This window comes from Panthera onca, chromosome E2 (genome assembly GCF_046562875.1).
Source record: "Panthera onca isolate mPanOnc1 chromosome E2, mPanOnc1 haplotype 2, whole genome shotgun sequence".
NCBI lineage: Eukaryota > Metazoa > Chordata > Mammalia > Carnivora > Felidae > Panthera > Panthera onca.
Window position 1 is genome coordinate 48758257 of NC_138353.1, and position 22644 is coordinate 48780900.

Sequence of the window (22644 nt, forward strand, 5' to 3'; positions counted from 1 at the left end):
CAATCCCACAGGGGCTCATACGAAAGCACTGACCCCATCACACATGGGGGGAGAGAACACAGATCAAAAGGAAATGAAGAAAGAAAATCCCAATTCTATCTATCCTAAAAAGTCAACAATCAAGATGAGAGAAATAGAAAAGATTTCTGGGGCGTCTGGGTGGCTCAGTGGTTGAGGATCTGACTGGTTCAAGTCATGATCTAGTGGTTTTTGAGTTCAAGCCCTGCCTTGGGCTCTCTGCTGTCAGTGAAAAGCTCACTTTGGATCCTCTGTCCCCCTTTCTCTCTGCCGTCCCCTGTTTGTACTCTGTCTCTCCCTCTCTTAAAAAAAAAAAATGTTTTAAAAAGTATTAAAAAAGAAAAGAAAACAAAAGATTTTCAATATTCTGGGAAGGGAGTTATTTATACCAATTGTCGGTGGCAATTTGGAGAAGCTACAAAATGCTCTGCTTAGCTGATAGGAAGATTATCATCAATTTTAGTAGTAACGTTTGCTGACAAAGACCAAAATATTTACATCTTTTTCTGAGGGAAGTTTTAAGTATCATGGGGATCTGGAAGTCTCTGCAAGAACTGTACAGGTTAAATATCCATAAGTGACAGGCAAACTTTGAGAATTCAAAATGAACACACCAGACTGCAGCTCCTAAAAGGAGACAATGACTGCCTTACAGACTCTAGAGGGCTAACAGCCCAAGGAATCACTGCCACTCTGGAGCCCAGGGACAGCAGTGTGGGAAACAAACATTATGAACAAAAATCACTACATGATTATATATCTATTCCAGCCCCTGACTGCTTAGGAAAAAACTGGGGAAATGCTTGTGAGAAATTTTCTTCTAGACAAAAAGGGTGAGACGGGAGGTCCGTATTTACCTTCCAAGATGAGCCACTAGTTCTTTTTAACAAGCTAAATTTCAAAAAGCCCTGGAGGTAGATGGTGTGAAATTAAGTTAAACCAACTTACTTTGGGTTTTTTTTGTACACTTTGGTATAAGTGTAGCCTCAGTAAAGAGGTTTATTCCTGACCAACTCCCTCCCCTTTACATGCTGCATTAAGGATGAGCTTCAAGTATAGGATGTCTTGATTCACTCTTGGTCTGAGGCCCAAGCACACATATTGTCACAGAGGTTTCCCAGGACAATCACCAGCAAGGATTGTTCCTGAAGAACCACAATGTTCCAACTAAAACCACAGTAGATTCCTGAAGCCTTCCTTCTAGCTGGGTTTGGGATTCTGGAGAATATATATATATTTGTCTATTTTTTCCACCACTGGATGTATAATTTACTTTCGACTCTGGGTCAGGGTGAGTAAGAGAAGCGAAGATGAAATTTTACTCCACATCAAAATGCTATGGACATTTTGTGCTTCAGATTGTCAAATTCTGGTTTTCTATAATACTCATTTTTTAATAAAAATGCCAACAACAAAAAACAACTGAATTGTGGTTTTCTAAAGTTTCACTGAGAAACTCAACTCCCTAATTTAGGATACAAAGCTAAATGGTATCTTTTGTGCATTCTAAGGGATGTATGGGGTACACTGTACAGGGTACCACTGTTCCATTTGGTACCGAGAATGGTTCAAAGACTCTTATTCAGTAAAAAGTAATAAATGTGGACAATGGTAATGAAACAGATGCACTGCATCTATAGTATTTTGTTAACTTTATATTATGCCCCTCACCTGTAGTTATTCAACTGTTCATGAACCCTAGATCAAGAATAACTTTATCTTTAAAAAAAGGGAAAAAAAAAGGAATAACTTTATCTTCCCAAGAAGTACACTCATCTTTTCCAAATATCTTTATAGAATTCATGTACAGTTTGGGGCCAGAGAAAGAAAGACCCTTCCATGCACAGTTGCCCCTGGTGTAACAAGAAAGATGGTGTCATTTTGAAAATAACATGCTCTCTTGATCCTTGTGGCCAAGAATTCACAGTATGCTGCACATTAATAAAAAAAAAAACAAAAACAAAAAACAACAAACTCTTAGAAACTTTCAATTCCTTTCAGCTCTTTTTCAGCCTCAATCTAATCAAGCCTATAGAGAAAGGCAAATCGTCTTTTGGTGCAGGATGTTTTCTAATTTACCAGAACCTGGTTTGCCTTGGTGCTGAGTTTACAAATTTCACCTAGCAAGTTACTTTCCTTTAAAAACTCCAGCAAACAATGCATTTTACCTATTTCTTTAAGTATATATATATATATAGCTCCATTTATTGTTTATGAATTCAAACTTTTGCTCTGCAGCAAATTCCATGTTCTTATTAAGGTATGCCTGAACAATATTCTGTGTCTGGTTCCTAGTGCCCAGTGTTAACTGTGATGCCACAAACGATCTAGATAAAGGAAGCTGGGACAGCATCAGGAGGAGACTCCTCAGCCGATAAAATAGAACATTCCAAATGGCAGTAGAAAATTTTTCCTTACCGCTTGCTGGCAGTTCATTCCAAGGTTCCCTTTTTCCCCACGAACTACTTTCATTAGACAATGCAGAGTTCGCCCTTTTCGATGTAATCCAGAACAGTGGTGTTCGATCTCCCCCCGACAGCTCAGGATGATCTCGGGGCTCAAAGAAAAGTCTTCCATCAACATGCGCCGGTAATCTAACATCTCCCCCTGGCACTCACTGCTCACTTGTCGTCCTAAATTAGGATTTAAGTCACGACATTATGGATGGTGCGCATTACAATCAGATATCACCACACATAAAAGTACATGTTTTCCTCTAGAATATAAAACCAGTTATGCTATTAGCTAGACTGAAAAGCTTAGGATATAGCAAGCATCAGCATAAAATGAGTTTGAGACTTCAGAGACTAGGGTTTATCTTGACAGTATTCTGCATTATACAGATGTTATACTACTAAACTAATAATGCAAATGCTGTGCCGATGGCAGTCTTATTTTTTTTTTATTAAAAAAAAATTTTTTTTTTTTTTTTTTAAATTTTTTTTTCAACGTTTTTTATTTATTTTTGGGACAGAGAGAGACAGAGCATGAACGGGGGAGGGGCAGAGAGAGAGAGAGACACAGAATCGGAAACAGGCTCCAGGCTCCGGGCCATCAGCCCAGAGCCTGACGCGGGGCTCGAACTCACGGACCGCGAGATCGTGACCTGGCTGAAGTCGGACGCTTAACCGACTGCGCCACCCAGGCGCCCCCATTAAAAAAAAAATTTTAATACTTATTTTTGAAGGAGATAGAGACAGAGTGCAAGTGGGGGTGGGGCAGAGAGAGAAGGAGACACAGAATCCAAAGCAGACTCGGGGCTCTGAGCTGTCAGCACAGAACCTGACGTGGGGCTCGAACCCACAAACTGTGAGATCATGACCTGAGCCAAAGTTGGACACTTAACTGAACCACCCAGGCTCTCCATCGAAGTCTTATTAATAAGGTAACTTTTAGAGTAACAATGAAAGCTAAGAACAACCCCTACTGGTATGCACAGTTAAAGCCTGTGGAAAAGACTACACTTCAAATATTCACTACAGCCTCTTCAGCCCCCTTCATTGAGCTAAAAAATGCCAACTGGGAAATCTTAAGAAAGTTTTTTAAAAAACAGCTTTACTGAGGTGTAATTAAGATAAGATAAACTGTATTTTTAGAGCGTACAATTGGAGAAGTTTGACATATGTATACGTTGTTGAAGCCATCACCACAACGAAGATATTGAACATACCCACCAACTCCAAAAGCTTTTCTTATGGTCTTTGAGAATCTCTCCCTCCCTCTCCACCTAAGCCCCTCCCCTATCAACTACTGATCTGCTTTCTGTGACTACAGACTAGTTTACTAGTTTCTACTTTTTAGTAGTTGATATAAACAGAGTCAGACAGTACAGTCTCTTTTTTTGTCTAACTTCTTTCACTCAGCAAAACTATTTTTAGATTCATCCATGTATCAACAGCACATTCCTTTTTATTTTTAAGTAATATTATTTCATGACATGGACAGACTACAATTTCCTTATTCCTTCAAATGTTGTTGGACATTTGGGTCACTGCCAGTTTGGGGCTATTACAAATAAAGCTGTTATGAGCACTCAATTGTAAGAGTTTATATGGATATATGCCTTCATATCTCTTGGGCACATGGCTGGGTCATATGGTAGATGTGTGCTTAACTTCTAAGAATTTGGCAAACTATTTTCCAAAACTGTTGTACTATGTTAAATTCCATCAGAAGCATTAGATAGTCCAGTTCCTCCACATTCTCACTAACACATAATATGGTCAGTCTTTTTAATATTATGCAATTGGTATAATTTTTCTGAATTATTGCACATAGCCTTTGGCAGTGTATTTACTGAGTCTTCCTGTGTTTCTTATTAATCTGCAGTTTAAGAATATTAACTTTTATAAATACCAAAATTAGATTATATTATGCATACTGTTTCACAATATTCTTGTACTAGTCAATAATCTCTACCTTTCCATTTTAGGACAATCTCATCTAATATTCACACCATAATCAACAATCTCCGTTTGTCTCCAAAATGTCCTTTATTTGGTATTCAACCCAAGACCATGTATTGTCCCAGGTTGCTATTCCATGGCTTTGAAGCTTAGGAGTTTTTCACTATCCAGATATGAAAAAAAAAAAAAAAAAAAAAAAAAAAAATCACCAAAAAGTTCCGAGTTTTATTTAATGATTGATTTTTCCCCTTATCTTTTCAATCACTAACCAACTGTCCCAGCATCATTTATTTAATAAGAGCTAGGAATTTAATTTTTACAGCTTACAGCCAATATTCAGAAAGACAACCCTCATCTTCTATATGACCTTCTTGGTTCCTTTTCAGGGGTTGACTTTTGGACTCAACAGACCATGAGTGTGGTTCTAAGGGGTCAATCCCTTCTTCTTTTACTGCTTAGTTTATTATTATTATGTTATTTATTTATTTTTTTAGAGAGAGAGAGTGTGAGTGGGGGAGAGGGGCAGAGTGAGACACAGAATCTTAAGCAGGCTCCATGCTCAGTGCAGAGCCTGATGTGGGGCTCAGTTCTACGACCTTGGGATCATGACCTGAGCTGAAGTCAAGAGTTGGAAGTTCAACTGATTGAGCCACCCAGGCATCCCTACTGTTCAGTTTCTTAGTATCATCGATGTTGTAACAATAACAGTACCTATCACTTATTGAATGTTAAGTGCTATTCCAAATAACCTCATTCAATCTTCATAAGAACCCACCATAAATACTATTTATGTTTTTTGGATAAGAAAAATGAGTTTGTGGGGCACCCGGGTGGCTCAGTCAGTTAAGCGTCTGACTTCGACTCAGGTCATGATCTTGCAGTTGAGTTAGAGCCCCACATCAGGCTTGCTGCTGATCCTCTGTCCCTCTCGTCTGCCCCTCCCCAACTTGCGCTCCCTCAAAAAAAAAAAAAAAAAAAAAAATCTTAAAAGAGAAAAAGAAAAATGAGTTTGGGAGAGATTAAGAAATATTAACAGTGGTCACTTAGCCATTAATTAAATTTGGTGATAGAGCCATTAATTTAAAGCCATGCCTCTCTGACCCAAAGCTCATATGCTAAATTACTATGCTATGACTCTCCTAAAAATGTTGAATATGCATTTTAAAAATTAAACTATTTGAGGGGCGCCTGGGTGGCTCAGTCAGTTAAGCGTCCAACTTCGGCTCAGGTCATGATCTCGTGGTCCGTGAGTTCGAGCCCCGCGTCGGGCTCTGTGCTGACAGCTCAGAGCCTGGAGCCTGTTTCAGATTCTGTGTCTCCCTCTCTCTCTGACCCTCCCCCGTTCATGCTCTGTCTCTCTCTGTCTCAAAAATAAACATTAAAAAAAAAAAAAAAATTAAAATTAAACTATTTGGATTTGAGACATATATCTTAAAAAAAAAAAAAAGTTGGCATGTAAAGAAAAACAAAATTGGCAATTATTGAGCTAAGAGAAAGAGGCCTTTAATAAGGCTTAGGGATACTAAGCCTTCAGCTCCAGGAGTTATGCTTGCAAACAAAGGCTCCTGAGTCACAAGGCACATGTAAACTCAGAAGGGCAAATACAGGAGGAAATTAACATTTACGTGTACAAGAGACGCTAGAATGTGAATCCAAAAGGAATGAAAAGGAGAAAAATAAATTAATTCTTACCTCTATGCACAGCTGACTCCAGACACATCAGAAGGTAGGAGAGCCTTGCTTCCCGAGACCGTGGAAGGTTCTCCACATTACACCGGTATTTCTTCAAGTCACTCTTACAGGATTTGGCCAATGAATAACTGACTTTATAATCCTGGGCAATCAGCTTCTGGCGGGTTGTTAGTGCTTCTCGACACTGAATAAAGAGTGTAGCAAAGAGTAAGACCACTCAGGTGGTTCGGCTGCTCACACATACAAGCAGAGGCTCACGGTCAAGGGTATGTCAACAACTGCAGTTGTTACCAAAATGCCTACCTTTAAGTTTGGCTAAAAGTGAACACAAGTGTGCTGGGGTAAGAGGCAGGGATAAGTGGATGGAGAAACCCTTGGAATTCTACAGTGAATTACTGATTGTTGCTGCAACAGTACCTAAAAACATACTTGGTAGATTCTAATACATTAGCTTGACAAAGTATGCTTTTCCTCTTCAACAATATCCCTAAAGTAAATTTCACAAGAATCAAAGTGGCAACTGACAGAGCACTCTGTAAGTTACATTCTATGCTTTTAAAATATAATTATTCAATAGTAAATTATATAAGCAACTGAAATGAAACATTTCTTCAGCTGCATATGACAGTAAATGGCAGGAGAGCAAAACCAAGAATAATTATTCTTTTAAAAGTCATAAAAGATTCTTGCATTTATCCAGGAACAGCAGACTAATGGTAATGAGAATGCTTAATGAGAGCTGCCGAAAAATTAAATAGCTAATTACCTGCAAAGCACATTGGTTTGGTTAGCCTAAACTTCCTGAGTATGTGAGGCTGGCTTCAATGTGACCGTGATACAAAATTCTCCAACTTTACTTCCAAAATTGATTCTCAACTGGCTTCCCGGTATCTAGATATCACAAGGCTTCATTTTCTGGGCTTAAGCAAAATATGCTTTGGTTCTCTACTGAAAGCCAAGTGTCTCTCCTCTGAAAAGGGTAAGCTTTATCATTTATATCCTGGTAATGAGTTTATAAGAATATTATTTGAGAGGATTTGAGAAAACTTTAAGAAATGAATAAAATACTGGTGTATTTCAAAATAATACTGACCTTCTCACTCATGGATTCTTCAAACTTATGGTTAAAGAGGCATTTATACACTCTGCCTTCACCAGCTTGCGTCTGTAAGATGGAACACACACATGATGATGAGGATGGTAACAATCAGCTGAGTAGTTATGCTGGGCCCTATCCACAACCTTATACAGAACCTCCTGTTAAATTATTAGAATGGTGAGCACTTCTGAACAAATGGCTCAGCCATTTATAACATTTAGTGGCCTTTGGAAGAAAATGGTGATTGCAGGAAAGATGAAAAAAAATTTCCCATGATGCTTGGCTACTGTCCTTTGTTCCCAGATATAATGTTACTCAGGGAACCAAGAGAAGTGTCTTGTCAGTCTCTTCTTACATTATGTTGGAGCCAATAAAACTCATAATCAGTGGCTCTGATGGCTAAAACTGCTTATTCAAAACAGCAGAGGGTGGAAATGTACACAAGTCACTCTCAGTTCTTTGTTGTAAGAATGGAGACTCTTCCATTTCATGTGTTAGCAAGTTTTTCTAGAAGGTCTGCAGATAGCAATCAAGGATTTCATTTTAAAAGATAGCCACCTGCTGTTTTGTTTATCTTAGCCCAAAACAAATAACATGTAATATGGTAGTTTTAGCCACGAAATAGGTATGAATAGGATTCCATCAGTCTCTGTTATCCTGGGACCAACTCCACCTTCCCTTTCAGTGCCTTATGTGCACAGGAGAGTGTGTGGTTTATTTTGTTTTGGACTAAAGTATTAAAAAATATTTTAAAGAGAAGAGCAGTTTCTGAGCTGACTCACATTTTCACAAAAACGCTCCCGATCATCTCGGCAAGCAAAATATAAATGCCGGTCTAGATGAAAGTCATCTGAGGACAGCTCAGCCACCCGCAGAATGGCTTTCTTGCAGAGTTCAGAGACTTGAATCTTGGGATCTCTCTCTTCGGCTTCCTTCACCAGGCCCTTTTCCAAGCATGATACCACCTCACCTTGTGAATGTGCATCCTAAAACAGCAAGGATACTAATATTGTAAAACTCTCACCACAATGAGTTTCAAATAAACATCATTTGCTTTAAAAAAAAAAATTCTCAATTCAATATATAGTTGGCTTATTCACGTTCTGTTGAGAAATCAGGTGGGAACCAACCACCCTGGGAACCAACCACACTGTGGAAGTTACAGAAAATGTCCTCAACAGTCTTCTGTTACAATGGAATACTTGCACACTACAAATGGAAAGAGAGATCCTGGGAGATTTAAGTACAGTTAAGTTAGCACTAGAAATAGAAACCCGAGGGAGTGCCCGGGTGGCTCACTTGGTTAAGTGTCTGACTTCAGCCCAGGTCATGATCTCGGGCTTGTGAGTGTTGACAGCTCAGAGCCTTGGAACCTGCTTCGGGTTCTGTGTCTTCCTCCTTCTTTGTCCCTCCCCAGCTCGCACATAAGCTCTCGCTCTCTCTCTCTCTCAAAAATAAAATAAACATTAAAAAAAAGAAAGAAACAGAAACCTGAATTCTTTAAGTTTAAAATGTCAGAAAAGTTTTAAGAATTTACATTAGCTCCACGTTCTGATTGTGGTTCATGTCAATGTTGAAATAACACTGCAGAAATCTCTGTTCGTCTACCTCAAAGGTGAGGTATTTCCCCAATAGTCAAGTTGGGGAAAAAAAAAAAAAAAAGCAAACCACAAAAGCCACTGAGAAAAGATGTTACAGAGACCCTCCTTCTCATTTTTCTACTCTATACTGTCCACAAAGACCCCAATACGTACAATTTATAGTGTAATACTCACTTTGATGTTTTGGATTTATCCTAATGAGATTTTTTTTTTTTTTAATTTTTTTTTCAACGGTTTTTATTTATTTTTGGGACAGAGAGAGACAGAGCATGAACGGGGGAGGGGCAGAGAGAGAGGGAGACACAGAATCGGAATCAGGCTCCAGGCTCTGAGCCATCAGCCCAGAGCCTGACGCGGGGCTCGAACTCACGGACCGCGAGATCGTGACCTGGCTGAAGTCGGACGCTTAACCGACTGCGCCACCCAGGCGCCCCTATCCTAATGAGATTTAATGAGATTACCACCTTTTATACAAACTGCTTTTGAGAGCTCTCCTAAAACCATCCAATTATCTTTAATTGTGTATCGCACCATCCCCATGGCAACCACAAGCATCCATTCACTAAAAATATGAGAAATTTCCCCTAAATATTTTTTATTCAGGAGTCCTAATCTGCTATACTCTGAAGATATGGCTCAAAAACGTGACAGGTATAACCATAAATACAACAAACCAAGCAGTAGGAAGTATATGCTATTTTTTTAATTTTTTTTTTTTTTTTACTTTTATTTATTTTTCAGACAGAGAGAGACACAGCATGAACAGGGGAGGGGCAGAGAGAGAGGGAAACACAGAATCGGAAGCAGGCTCCAGGCTCTGAGCCATCAGCCCAGAGCCTGACGCGGGGCTCGAACCCGCGGACCGCGAGATCGTGACCTGAGCCAAAGTCGGACGCTTAACCGACTGAGCCACCCAGGCGCCCCGCTATTTTTTATTTATACACACAATCTTGTTAGAGTAAAATACCATATCTATGAAATCATCTGTACATAATAAAACGATTCCTAAAACAAGCAGGGAAACATCTACTTTAAGCGAAATTTCAATTCAACAAAAAAAATTGTGGTTTTTTTTTTCTACTTTGTTGTAATGCGATTTGTTCTATATAGCACATTAATTTCTAAATTATTTCCAGAAAAATGTCCAAGTTGTCTCCCATTATAGCTGTGGAGAGGGGTAAGAGCTGTGGTACCTCTTGTGCAGAGGAGTAAATACAGGCCTAGAGTTTATCAACTTGTCTTGAGTTGCAGAAGGGAAGGTGCCTAGCTAACAGTCCATCATTTATTTTTCCAGACCTTGGGGTTCTAGGATATTCCTATAATCTGTATGTGGATGTTGTAGATTTTTCCTGAGGAGGGTTCACAGTTTTCATTAAATTTTCAAAAGGTGTGCTGACCCAAAAAAGATTTGGAAGCACACTCTACTAGCAGATTCTCATGCCTCCTATTCTCTATCTGTACCTGAACCTTGCTCACTAGCTGTATGATTCTATCCCATGCTTAAAAACCCAAGAGGACCAAGAAGGTTTTTTAAAGAGCACTTCTGAATAGGTAAACAGAACTCCAAGAGAAGTGACAAAAAGATAAGGACAGAGAGAAAAGTTGACACAAACCCCAGAAATCTGGAATAAGGCTCATTTTTTCTTCCTAAATCATGAGTGACACTCAGGTTTGACTAGGGCCCATTTAAGCAAGGCCTACATGTTCCACTTTCCAAAGGAGAAACAAACCTATGATAACAAAGGCTTGGCCAGAAACCTCAGTCACTTACTATTCAGAGTATATAAAAGATTATTATAAACATGATTTTATTTTGTAAAACAAAACAAGATCCTTTACCAAAGTTGAGTAGCCCATTAACTTAATTAGGTGGCTGCTAGCAACTAGGTCTTAATCATATAAACATGAAAATAATAATCTGATAGTCAACTTTTCTCTTTTTTTTTTTTTGAGAGAGAGAGAGAGAGAGAGAGAGAGAGAGAGAGTGTGTGTGTGTGTGTGTGTGTGCATGCGTGTGTGCGTGCGCGGGGAAGGGGCAGAGACAGAGGGACACAAGAGAATCTCAAGCAGGCTCTGGATGGTCAGCACACAGAACCCAACACGGGGCTTGAACTCATGAAACCGTGAGATCATGACCTGAGCTGAAATCAAGAGTTGGACGCTTAACCGACTCAGCCACCCAGGCGCCCCCTGAGAGTCAACTCTTGATTTATATTTAGTCTTTAGTCTTGGGTCACAGGGTAAAGAAATGACTTCCGTGTAATGAGTCTTAAGTGTTTCCCTGTATACTCAGGGTTTGTAATGGTTTTAAATGTGCCATCAGTAAGATTATCTATTTAGGGCTGTTATATTTCCTAATGGTTCCATTTGCTTCTTCTTGGATTTAAATAAAGGCAGCAGCATCTGGGTTTAAGACCCCCTAAGGAATCTAAGATTTAATCATAATTATAGCAATTGTAGCACCACATATTGGTACTGGGCTATAACATCATCTCCATTAGAGGTTTTCATTCATCTTAACTTTAGATAGACAATTTTTTCAAATAAAGATATTTCAAGTATTCTTATTGGTTCCCCAGAGGCTCTGAGCTTTTCAGTCTAGCCCGTTTTACTTTTATAACTGAAATGTATGTAAATATTTGAAAAGAAGACTGTATGGCTAATTCCAGAATAAGAATGAAAGCAAGGGAGGAAAACTGCACAGTGGCACACCATTGACAGGAAAATAAAATTACTTAGGTTAAAAAAGGTTACGTTACTAATATATAGGCTTAACACTGAGAAACAAATGATCTTGCTAATGGACTTAAAATGAAACTTTAAAAGTTCTGTGGTGAGACAAAGGTCTTAAAACTACTGCTAAGTGTCCTGATCAGTTTTTAGCAATTTGATAGGTAGTATCTTTTCTTCCCCATAAACCTTGTCCTTTTTTTTTTTTTTGTTAAGAACAGAGAAAAATAACATTAATCTCAAAAAGGTAGGGAAGAACTCAGTTTTCATTTCTGCTATAAACCATTCTCTATTTCAATATTTTGGTGTCCTCTGTGATCTTCCTTACTAGACAAAGAGAGAAAAAGACCGTCCAAACATGTTCAAAGTAGTTGGTTAAAAGCAGGGAATGATAAAATTATTTAACTACTGAATGAAAAGTCTAAAAGTAGTAATAATGTGGCACATTTCTTTAATTAAGTTCCTATAATGGATGATACACCGTACTTTTTCTTCAGATGATCTGCCCTTTCATTTTAACTGTGTTTGTTCAGAAAAAAATGTTATTAATATATAGTCTTTGTTGGGGCGTCTGGGTGACTCAGTCAGTTAGGCATCCGACTCTTGATTTCGGCTCGGGTCATGGTCTTTGTGGTTTGTGAGTTCAAGCCCCACATCGGGCTCTGTGCTGACAGCATGGAGCCTGCTTCAGACTCTGTCTCCCTCTCTCTCTTCTCCATCCCTGCTCATGCTCTCTCAGTCTCAAAAAATAAACATTATAAAAAAATTCATAATCTTTGTTCTCAAATTTATATATACTAACGTTTTGAAAAAAATAATAGTTTTAAAATCATGACTTTTCTATATTCATACAGAGGCAGGGTACAGATTAACCATGACCCCTTTCCTCTGACCATTGGAGGAAGTCAGTTCAAAGCCAGTCACAGAGGAATTTGCAAGCTTCATTGGCAAATATGAAACTGATGAGCCTATTTTCTTCTGTGGTCAGAAGCTGATTCATTAATTTTCAGGATAATCTGCATATCTAAATAACTGGCTTCAGAAAAGGAAACTACCATTTAGAAAAGCCAAGAAAGGCTAAAGACCTGCCTCCCTCCTTTTTAAACTTGGCTGCAGTACCAGAGTGGATTATATAGGAGCGAGCATGCTTTTTCGAGTGCAGGTGTGAATCTATCTTCTTGTCCTCGAAATACAGAAGAAAGTCTTTGATGCTAGGATAGGGATCTGATATAAACAGAAATTCACCTAAGCAGTAGGCATGGCAAAAGATAACCATGACAAAAATGCGCAGCCTGATGATCCATAGAAGTGTTTCTGTTATTTTAACAAAGCTGGGCAAATAGTCCTCACTGTCCTGTCTTTGGGCTCTAGTACTACTGTGTTCTGCGATCGTCTCAGTCACTGAAACTTAGTAACTCATATATGCAGTTGAAAGCAGGTTTTATTCTGACAATTCAGATTGCCAGGGGGAGGGACGCTAAACAGCAACTACCTTGGTGTCAAAAGGAAAAACTACTACAAAGAGAGATGAATCGTAATGGTCTACTCTACGGTGTGGACCACTAATCACAAATATGGAAAAGTGTCATCACTGATTCCTAAAAAAATGTGTCTAGGACACTTACGTGAAGATTTTAAAAAGAGTGAGATATGGAACTGGAAATAATCGCTCACACCCTAAATAAAGGCAGAGGCGCTTCCTGAATAATTAGGGTAGCTTAAGTGCTTTTGTGCCATTTCTAGAGTCTGCTGGGAAGGAAAAAAATCTGCCTTCTTGATTAAAACTGGCCTTTCTTTAGCTGCCAAAAGCTGTACGCCAAATTCACAGCACTTTCAAGACTGACTCAGAGGTGCCCTGTGAAAGGGCCAGAGCCCTGTGCTGGTGGGAAGGAAAAGTTATTTGGTGACAGCCAGGTAAGAACCAGCACTAAAAGCTTCCACTGAACTGGTGTGTGCAGCTCTGGCATTCTAACACCAGGCCCCCTTGGTCAGTGACAGAAGCCCGCAAACCACGGGACAATGAACAAATAGAGGGCAAAGCGACAAAGGGGTTTTATTTTCTATCCTATTTCCTAAAGAGCAGATTAATGAGCAGTGGCAATTAATAGCTGATGCCAGACATATGCCTCAGACCACCTCTCCCTCGGCAGCTGTTACTTCTCAGGAGTTTCCTTCATTTTGCTGAGCCAACAACTTCAGAATAAACCTGGCCAAACCTCCATTATGACCCCCTGGACAACAGATTCATAGGAACAAAAGGAAGACCAGATATAATTAAGAAAGAAGAAATTAGCTAGGTAGTTATTTTCTTTCCTATCTTTACTAAAACTAGTTCTTTTGAGAGAAAGATAACAACAGATCACATTTATAGAGTACCTTTCTTGTCAGAAGCCCAAAGTACCTTTATGTACCTTAAACTTTTCTAATATTTAAATATCTTCTTTTGTAGCAGTATGCTTACTAAGTAATTTTTTTTTTATAGCAGCAATAAGGTATTTGCAGAGAAATGTTAGAAAATTCAAGTCTCTTCTAATCCAACCACTTTGCCTACAGACGACAAAATGCTCTGGCAAGGAACAATACAGGTACCCGGCAAGTGGTTTAGTATTTTGAAGATGACACTACTCTTGGCTGATATTAATTCCTCTGCTTCCCCACACAGTACTGAAACACAAACAAACGAAATGCATTCACAGGTTAACGAGCCTTAGATCTGAGGGCTGTCTGGACCTCTACTTCAAGGCCATCTCCAGCCCTAAATTTTTCCCGTGCCAGTTATACAACACTTTACATTCATCAAGTTTGCAGGACCCCTTTGATGAAGCCAGTATAGTAGATACCTTTTCTCCAAGCCGAATACTGCCACATTTCAGAATGTTGATGTCATTTTTGCAGTCATCCATGAAGCCACAGATTAGACGGTAATCACTGAAAATGATGGCCGTCATCTTGGTGATGTATTGGTGACACTGGTATTCAGTGATATTGCCTCGGTGATCCACCAAGCAGGAAACCAAGTAACCTTTTCCAACTGGTTCATCAGCACATTCTTTAATCTGCTCCAAAGAAAGTGGCTGTTTTACACAAGTATTTTATTTTCCTATCATGTAACTTTTATAAAAGAGAGAATGTGTGATATTTTCTTATTGATTTCCCATCTCTGTATTTGGGAGAAAAAGAGGAAAACACTTAGAAATACATTTATTTTAAAGAAAATAGTGGCGGACATATTCAGATCGTTGTACTCTCTAGGAAATACCCGCGAAATGTGTTTTGCAAGAAATTTTTACAATTTCAGCTTTATTGAGATATAAATAAAAAGAGCTTCTAACATCTACAGCTTCAGAATGGCTGTACTGAAAAGTTCCTTTATCCACGCAAAGAAGACAATGGACAGTGAGATTAATCTGGGAAACAGGTCTGGAAAACAGGTGCAGAAGTGAAGTCTAGTACCATGTCCCAAGTCAAGCTACACAGCAAACCATTACTGTCAGGGAAAACTAATGGCCAAAAGGAGGGAGGCAGGAAGGCATAATATTACTTCTTGATATGACATTAATGTGTTCTGAATTAACTGTGGATTTGGACATGTGTTTTTGAACTTTAGTAGAGTCCCAGCTTCGCCACTGTGGTCTGGAACACAAACATGTTTAAAATGATGCTCAGTGCAGTCTGGCAAAAAGTCTGAGAAGGGGAAGGCCACTGCAAATCTAATTTGGGTGGTTTAGACAACATGTTCTAGAGGATCAAGCACAGAGTAATTCCACATGGTTACTGTTCCTGCAAAGTGCACCCCAAACCACAAGTGCTAATGAAGCAAACTAGCCAAAAAATGCTGAAATTCAGTCCTAAAAGAGTAAAATCTACTTATAGGGTTGTAAGCTTGAATTATAAAATGGGGAAAGTTGTTTGCAAAAATCCTACTGCATTTGAAGAAATTAAAAACAAACAAAAATGGTAGTTTCGACAAGAGTAAGGGGCCCAAATGTAAATTTTTATTTTTACTATAAATGGGAAGAGAATGTTTTACTGGTTTTTTGAAACCAATAGAGACCATTCTCTACTATCACACTTATCGTAAATATGTATAGAGGGCAAAACAAATACACCACACACACATCATCCTATAGCCCACTAGGTCTCTTCATGTCTAATTCTTGTATCAAATCCAGATCAAGTCAGACACTCTGTTCAAGACAGAAGACTGTTTACTTTTAAAGAAGCAAACTTGAGAATTTAAGTAAATAGTCTAACTCTGGCTTCAAGAGGCAGCAGAGACCTTCAACAATCAAGATGAATGCAACTCTTTCAACTTAACCCTGAGGTTTTTTGTTTTTTTGTTTTTGTTTTTTTTTTTTTGGGAGATGCCTAAAAAAGAGGGTCATGAATGTATTTCCAGGAAAAAGGCTTGTTTTGTTTTGAGTAAAACAAAAGTTTCAAAAGTGAAAGGAAGGCATTTGTAATTCAACCAACGAAAAGCCTGTGTAAGAACACAAAACCAGTGGCAGACACCTGGGTTTTAAAACTGAATAAAGTGCAAGAGTTCAATACAGCCCTTATACTGGGCAATCAAGTTTATAAATCTGAAGAAAAGCCAGGAGCACATTTTGAACTGGAGCCCCAATAAGAAAATAAATGTGTATTTAGCTTTAATCACTTGAGATTTTACTGAAGCACAGAGACTGAGTACCTATTTGTATTTTAGTTCACCACCAGTTACAATAGGGCATGGTGTTTGATTCAGAAGATTATGCTTTCCTTCAGCCATTCCATTGGTTAGAAGTTTAATAAGACAGAAGGAAAATTTCTAAGATTAACAGCAAGAACCGCAATAAATCATCAACATATTTATGAATGGGAGTAAACTCTGAAGCGGCTGGGGAGCAGATTCATAAGGTGCCATTAGAAAAATGCTGCTGTCACTCTGTTTTTGACATGAAGCAGGAGGAAAGCAGGAAGCGAGCAGTATTTGCTTCAACTACAGAGTAAATAAGTTGGGTTTGCAATTTGCAGGTATTCTTGTGATGCTGTTTTTCTCCTTGCAAATAGGATTGCAAGAAAGAAGATAGGAGAGAGATGCAGAATAAAACATTTTGTTGGCAATTAGGTTCTTCCTGATTTTAATTTTCCTGATTCCAGTATAATCTCCCTTCTAGGGAGGGATAAATTCCAGTTTTTACTTGAAATCTTTGACAAAACCACAACACCCCAAAAGGTTACAAGAGAACCATTATTACATACCCATTATAAGAAAACCAATTATACGTATATATATCTTTTATAAGCCAGCCAAGAGTGAAATTATTCTGATGAATATGCAGAGACTCTGGGCAAAATTTCCACAAGGCAATCAAAGTGGTATAAACAGCTAACCATATAGCTAGCTAAGGGACTATGAGGTGTGTAATACTAAAGCCGAAGCCCAATGTTTTCAAAGATACGCTATTCTGTTCTGAAGCCCCAAGGTAACTATGAAGAAGGCTAACTGCTTTAAAAGAATAAAACATATCAGATCCAGTATTAGAAGGTGTGAGGAAGCAAACAGATTCTAAACAGGGTCCCGTAATGATGTAATTGAGGAACAAAGCTGAGGGCTTATCTGGTTGGAAGAGGGTGGTCCTGCTAAGAACCCTTAGAGCTAAGAAAGTGGTCCTGAATTGAGTCATCAGTAGGGTAGTTTGAGGGCAGATCTAGATGTTGCAAAATGTACAATTATTAACTTGAGGTGGAAAAACAGCAACTGTTCTTTGTGATTCTTATACTTCAGTATGCAGAAATCTCTGGCTTTTTGAAATTCCTATCACTGATGCCAAAAAATAAAATAAAAATTTCAATACCACAATTTTCACTAATATCATCTGTTGAACCAAGACAGTTGAAAAGTTTCCCCAATTAGCACCCATACAATGCTATACTATTTTCATTATTTTTATTTTTATACTCAACATCTAACTAAAACAACATACACAATCCTTCCACAAACCTTTTTAATGCTAACTCCTATTATTTGAAGCATATGCCTCTGTGGTCCAATTGATCCAAACGTGTAACTCAGAAACGTTGATAAGCCTCTTGGGGAGACCATTTTGATATGCTTCAGACATCAGCAGATTGTAAAAAGTGTGACCGCAGCACTGATGACAGAGGCAGTTGTGTCCTCCATCTGGGGACCAACGGAGCCTGATTTCCAATGTGTCTGAATCAATAGCGTCCTACTGTAACTGTAGGTGAATACAGGAGGCTAGTTATACTCCCCACTGCAGTGGCCTCTCTCAGACAATGTAGGTGTGAATTCCAAGAAAAGTAAAGTAACTGAGTCAGTTATTCCTCCCTTAATGACTCGTCTGGTCAACAGATGTAATTTTCTCTTCTAAGCCATTAAATACCCACAAAATTCTGTCACAACCTACCTCTGATATGGTAGATTTGCAAACCTCTCTGGCCACAGATTCAAATTTGGGGTCTGTAGTTAGATTCAGCTTGTAATTCCACAACAACTAGGTATAAGAGAAAAAAAACAAACAAAACACTGCAGTTAAAATAGTATGAAATTTTCCATCAATGGTTACCGTAAGTGACAAAAGTCCATTACACAGAGTCAGATAAAAGCATATTCAGTTAATGAAAAGTAAAGTAAGAGGGGTGCCTGGCTGGCTCAGTCAGTAGAGCATGCAACTCTTGGTCTTGGGGTTGTGACTTTGAGCCGACGTTGGGTAGAGATGACTTAAAAAAATTATATCTTTAAAAAAAAAGAAAAAGAAAAGTAAGATAAAAATGTCATTTTGTTTACAGATAAAAGGGAAAAAAAATGAGGGCACCTGCGTGGCTCAGTTGCTTAAGTGTCCTACTCTTACTTTTGGTTCAGGTCATGATCTCACAGTTGGTGAGTCTGAGCCCCTCATCAGGCTCTGTGTTGATGGCTTAGAGCCTGCTGGGTTTTCTGTCTCTCTTCTCTGGGCCTCCCCGGTTCACGTAGGCACATGCACACATGCTCTCTCTCTCTTTAAAAAAAATGTGCAGACAAGGGCACCTGGATGGCTCAGTTGGTCCCACTTTAGCTCAGGTCATGATCTCACAGCTCGACTTGAGAGTTCAAGCCCCATGTCGGGCTCTGTGCTGACAGGTCAGAGCCTGGAGCTTGCTTCAGATTCTGTGTCTCCCTCTCTCTCTGCCCCTCCCCTGCTCACCCTCTCACTCAAAATAAATAAACATTTAAAAAAATGTGCAGACAAAATAAAATATTACCACTCAGACATACTTGTTTATTTTTTCACTTAAGAACAATTTTTTTTAAGTCAAGAAAAACTGCAATTAGTATCTCTGGTAAGGTTTTCAGAGAAAACATTAATAAAGTTGTACAAGCTAAATTTTATTAAGCCTATTAAAAGTATAACCCTGAAGCTGAGATTTGGTAGCTTTAGTTGCAGATTTCACAATCCACGGTGCTTTCATAGATCAGTTTTATGAAGGAGAGATGCCCAGAATCTAGTTTCCTTTATTCCTTTAAAATTCCTTTCCTATCTTTATTCCTTTAAAATTCTACCTTGTCTTGACATACACACCATAAGGTCTACTTTACACAACTGTTTTAACATGTTTTAAACTGCAAAATATCTAAAGCCATTACTGTTCACAGGTGAGGGCTTAATATTACCTTAGCTTTGCAGCTTTACTTAAAATTTTTCCAATATATGACTCATTTTCTGAAAAGTAGCCAAAAGGATCCCTTATTCTAGGCTCAGCTGGAGAGACAGAGCAGGGACTTTGTAGGATGCTGAAAATGGAGAGATTGGGGGAGGGAGAAGCAGTTCACAAGTCTTTCTCCTATATTCCAAGACTAAACAATGCACTCAATCACTCACTGATTCACTCAAACATCTGGTTAGCACTTATGATCTACCACACAAGTCTAAACTCAAGGTCTTCATAGGCTATTACAGGAAATAGAAAAAAATGTTCTGAGTATGTACCGTTTTAGGAGCTGGAAGTTAAAACAAGAGGAGAAAGACAAAGACTGTCCAGTGGTGGCTATGGTCAATGGCAAAGTACTGCAAGTATTTGATTAACAGCAACACAACGTACCACAACAGTACAGGGAAGGAGTACCCGAGACTGCGTTGGGGCATTTGGTCCAGTAAAGTTTACCATAGAAAGTGCTATCTAAGACAAAACCTGAAACACAAGCAGTTAGCCATAGTAAAGGGGTAAGGAGAAGACTATTTTATTAGGTAAACGAAACAGGATGCACAGAAGCTCGCTGAAAGTGATGCAGGGCATGCCAGAGGAACGCGAGTCCAGTGGAAGACTGACTCTGGAGAGGCAGCCCAAGGCCAGATCATAAACCCCTAATAAGCTATGTCTGAGCTCCAACCTGAGAATAACAGGGAGTCACTAAAGGGAAAGGGAATGACATGACCAGATCTGCTTTTTAGAAGGAGAACAGTCTTTTTTTTTTTTTTTTTTTTTTTTTTAATTTATTTTTGGGACAGAGAGAGACAGAGCATGAACGGGGGAGGGGCGCAGAGAGAGGTAGACACAGAATCGGAAACAGGCTCCAGGCTCCGAGCCATCAGCCCAGAGCCTGACGCGGGGCTCGAACTCACGGACCGCGAGATCGTGACCTGGCTGAAGTCGGACGCTTAACCGACTGCGCCACCCAGGCGCCCCGAGAACAGTCTTATATAACCTGTGTTAGGAACAATACAGAAATAAGCAGTTAATTCTGTATAGGAATACTAAAGAAAATTTTGTGAATAAATAAAACATGAAAAATGAGTGGGATTTCTGCTCCTCTTCTCGCAAAAAAAAAAAAAAAAAAAAGCCAGCAAAAAGCTCTAATCTCTCGACTCTCATCAATAAGTGAGTTTTTAGAAAAAAAAAGGAGTAGAATCTGGCCACCATCTATAACAAAATCTCTAAGAGGACGAACTTCTGCCTTGTTCAGCACAGTGTATGCCCAGTGCCCTGAAGAGGGAATGATGGAACACATAGGTATCAACAAATATTTGTTTAATAGATATACAAAAGAACAAACTTATACCATTATGAGTGACAAGTTCAAACAACAGGACATATGAGGCCAAACTGAGAAGGGGTATAACAGAAGCTTAGCTCTAACTGAAGAAATCTTGGGCCTCCTGGTTCCTCACAAGCAAAGATGAATCCAGTGAATCAAAAGACAAGGTCAGAATTTAGACAAACACATTTTACAATTATCTATTAATTCAGTCCATACTACTTGGTCATTAAATTTTATATTTTAAAATTAAAGCAACACTCTTCTTTTAACATTAAGAACATTCTAATATTCTGTATGTATATCTAACCAAAGATAGATTAAAAATTTCCCTCCTTATTGAGTGACTTGTAGCTGACTCAATGCCATTTCTTTCAGAAAGAAAGAAAGAAAGAAAGAGAAAGAGGGAAAGAAAGAATGAGAGAAAGAGAGAGAGAAAGAAAGAAGAAAACAGAAAGACAAAGAGAGGAAGGAAGGAAGGAAGGAAGGAAGGAAGGAAGGAAGGAAGGAAAGAACAAGCAAGCAAGCAAGAAAAGCTGTCTGATAGCTCAAGGATTTAGAGTAAACAGCAAGAAATGACAGAAAAATTATAAAATACAAACCACAGATTGCTTCCTTACTTTTATGCAAACTCAGATGTCCTATGATGGGCTAGAAACTGATTTTTTGTCAAAGCCATTTAAATAATCACTTAGATCTTCTGAAATGTCTTTAACTTTTAATTTGGCACCCCTCATCCTTTATTTTTCTTTCTTTTACTTTGAGAAAGAATTCACATACTATAAAAGCCACCACTTTAAAGTGTACAATTCAGTGGTTTTCAGTGTATTCAGAGGTGGTACAACATCACCATTTTCTAATTCTAGGACACGCTCATCACCCCAAACAGAAACCCTACACTCACTTTGTCACTCCTCATCCTTCCTGCTCCCATTCTTTGGCAACCATTAATCTATTTCCTGCTCTTTTATATTTTAAAGTTTATTTATTGGGGCACCTGGGTGGCTCTGTCAGTTGAGCATGACTCTGGCTTACATCATGATCTCATGGTTCAATGAGATTGAGTTCAATCCCCACAAGGGACTTGCTACTGTCAGCACGAAACCCACTTTTGGATCCTCTATCCCCACCCCCCTCTCTCTCTGCCCCTCCCTTACTCGTGCTCTCTCTTTCAAAAAGAAACAAACATTTAGAAAAAAAAGTTTATTTATTTGAAGGGGGAGGGGCAGAGAGAGATGGGGGGGTGGGTGGGATGGAGAGAATCCCAAGCAGGTTCCACCCTGTCAGCACAGAGCCCTCCTTGGGGCATGAACCCACGAATCGTGAGATAAGGACCTGAGCCAAAATCAAGAGTCATTTAACCAAATGAACCACCCAGGCACCCCCTGCTCTTTTATTTTTAACATGACCTAGTAATGATTATTACTCTAAGTAGAAAGGGAATTTAGCACACGAAGCCACCAGTATCTTTTCCTCTAGAAAACACACATTGCACACTTCATTACTGACAGTGGATTACTCATACCATACTTGACAAATGTCCTCTCCTGAGTGGTTATAATCAACTAAGAAAAATAAGTGCAACTGACAATAAGTGCTATCAGTTAGCAGAATGCATTTCAGCTTCAACTTTCTTAAACATAAGATGTTCACTTTTAATTCATCTACATACCCATCTCCCTCACCCAGACACATATTGAGTAACTGCTATAATCTGGAATCCAGCTAGGTGACAAAATTGAGAAGAATGAAGGAAAAAAGCCACCGTCTCGGCATTCAAGGAGCTCAACCACAGGAGCCAAAAGATTTGAAAGAGTCAGACTGAGAAGAAAATAATTATGTATATATATATGTATATATATATGTATATATATATACATATACATATACATGTGTATATATATATAGTGATAAATCTGATACCAGATGCATGCAGAAGATATTATGGGAATACAAAGGAAGAATACAGCTCAGTGAATGTGGAGGAAGGGCAGGTGTGGGAAGCAAAGACCAAGTTATACTGGGCTTGATCCCCAAGAATAAGAAGGAATTTTGTCAGGTGGGAGATTGGGGTTCTAGGAG

At 38.9% G+C, this 22644-nt stretch overlaps 1 protein-coding gene across 3 annotated transcripts in view; it reads right to left on the reverse strand.

Annotated features, from left to right (window-relative positions):
* The window catches only part of GLG1 (golgi glycoprotein 1), a 149712-nt gene that overhangs the window by 32613 nt on the left and 94455 nt on the right, over window positions 1-22644 (reverse strand). For all 3 annotated transcript variants that reach the window (XM_060650141.3, XM_060650140.2, XM_060650139.2), the window contains exons 3-8: window positions 17957-18043; window positions 14387-14602; window positions 7998-8201; window positions 7210-7281; window positions 6117-6300; window positions 2437-2651 (exon numbers count right to left, since the gene is read on the reverse strand). In XM_060650141.3, the coding sequence (XP_060506124.1) occupies window positions 2437-2651; window positions 6117-6300; window positions 7210-7281; window positions 7998-8201; window positions 14387-14602; window positions 17957-18043 (978 nt within the window). The remainder of the gene's footprint in view (window positions 1-2436; window positions 2652-6116; window positions 6301-7209; window positions 7282-7997; window positions 8202-14386; window positions 14603-17956; window positions 18044-22644) is intronic.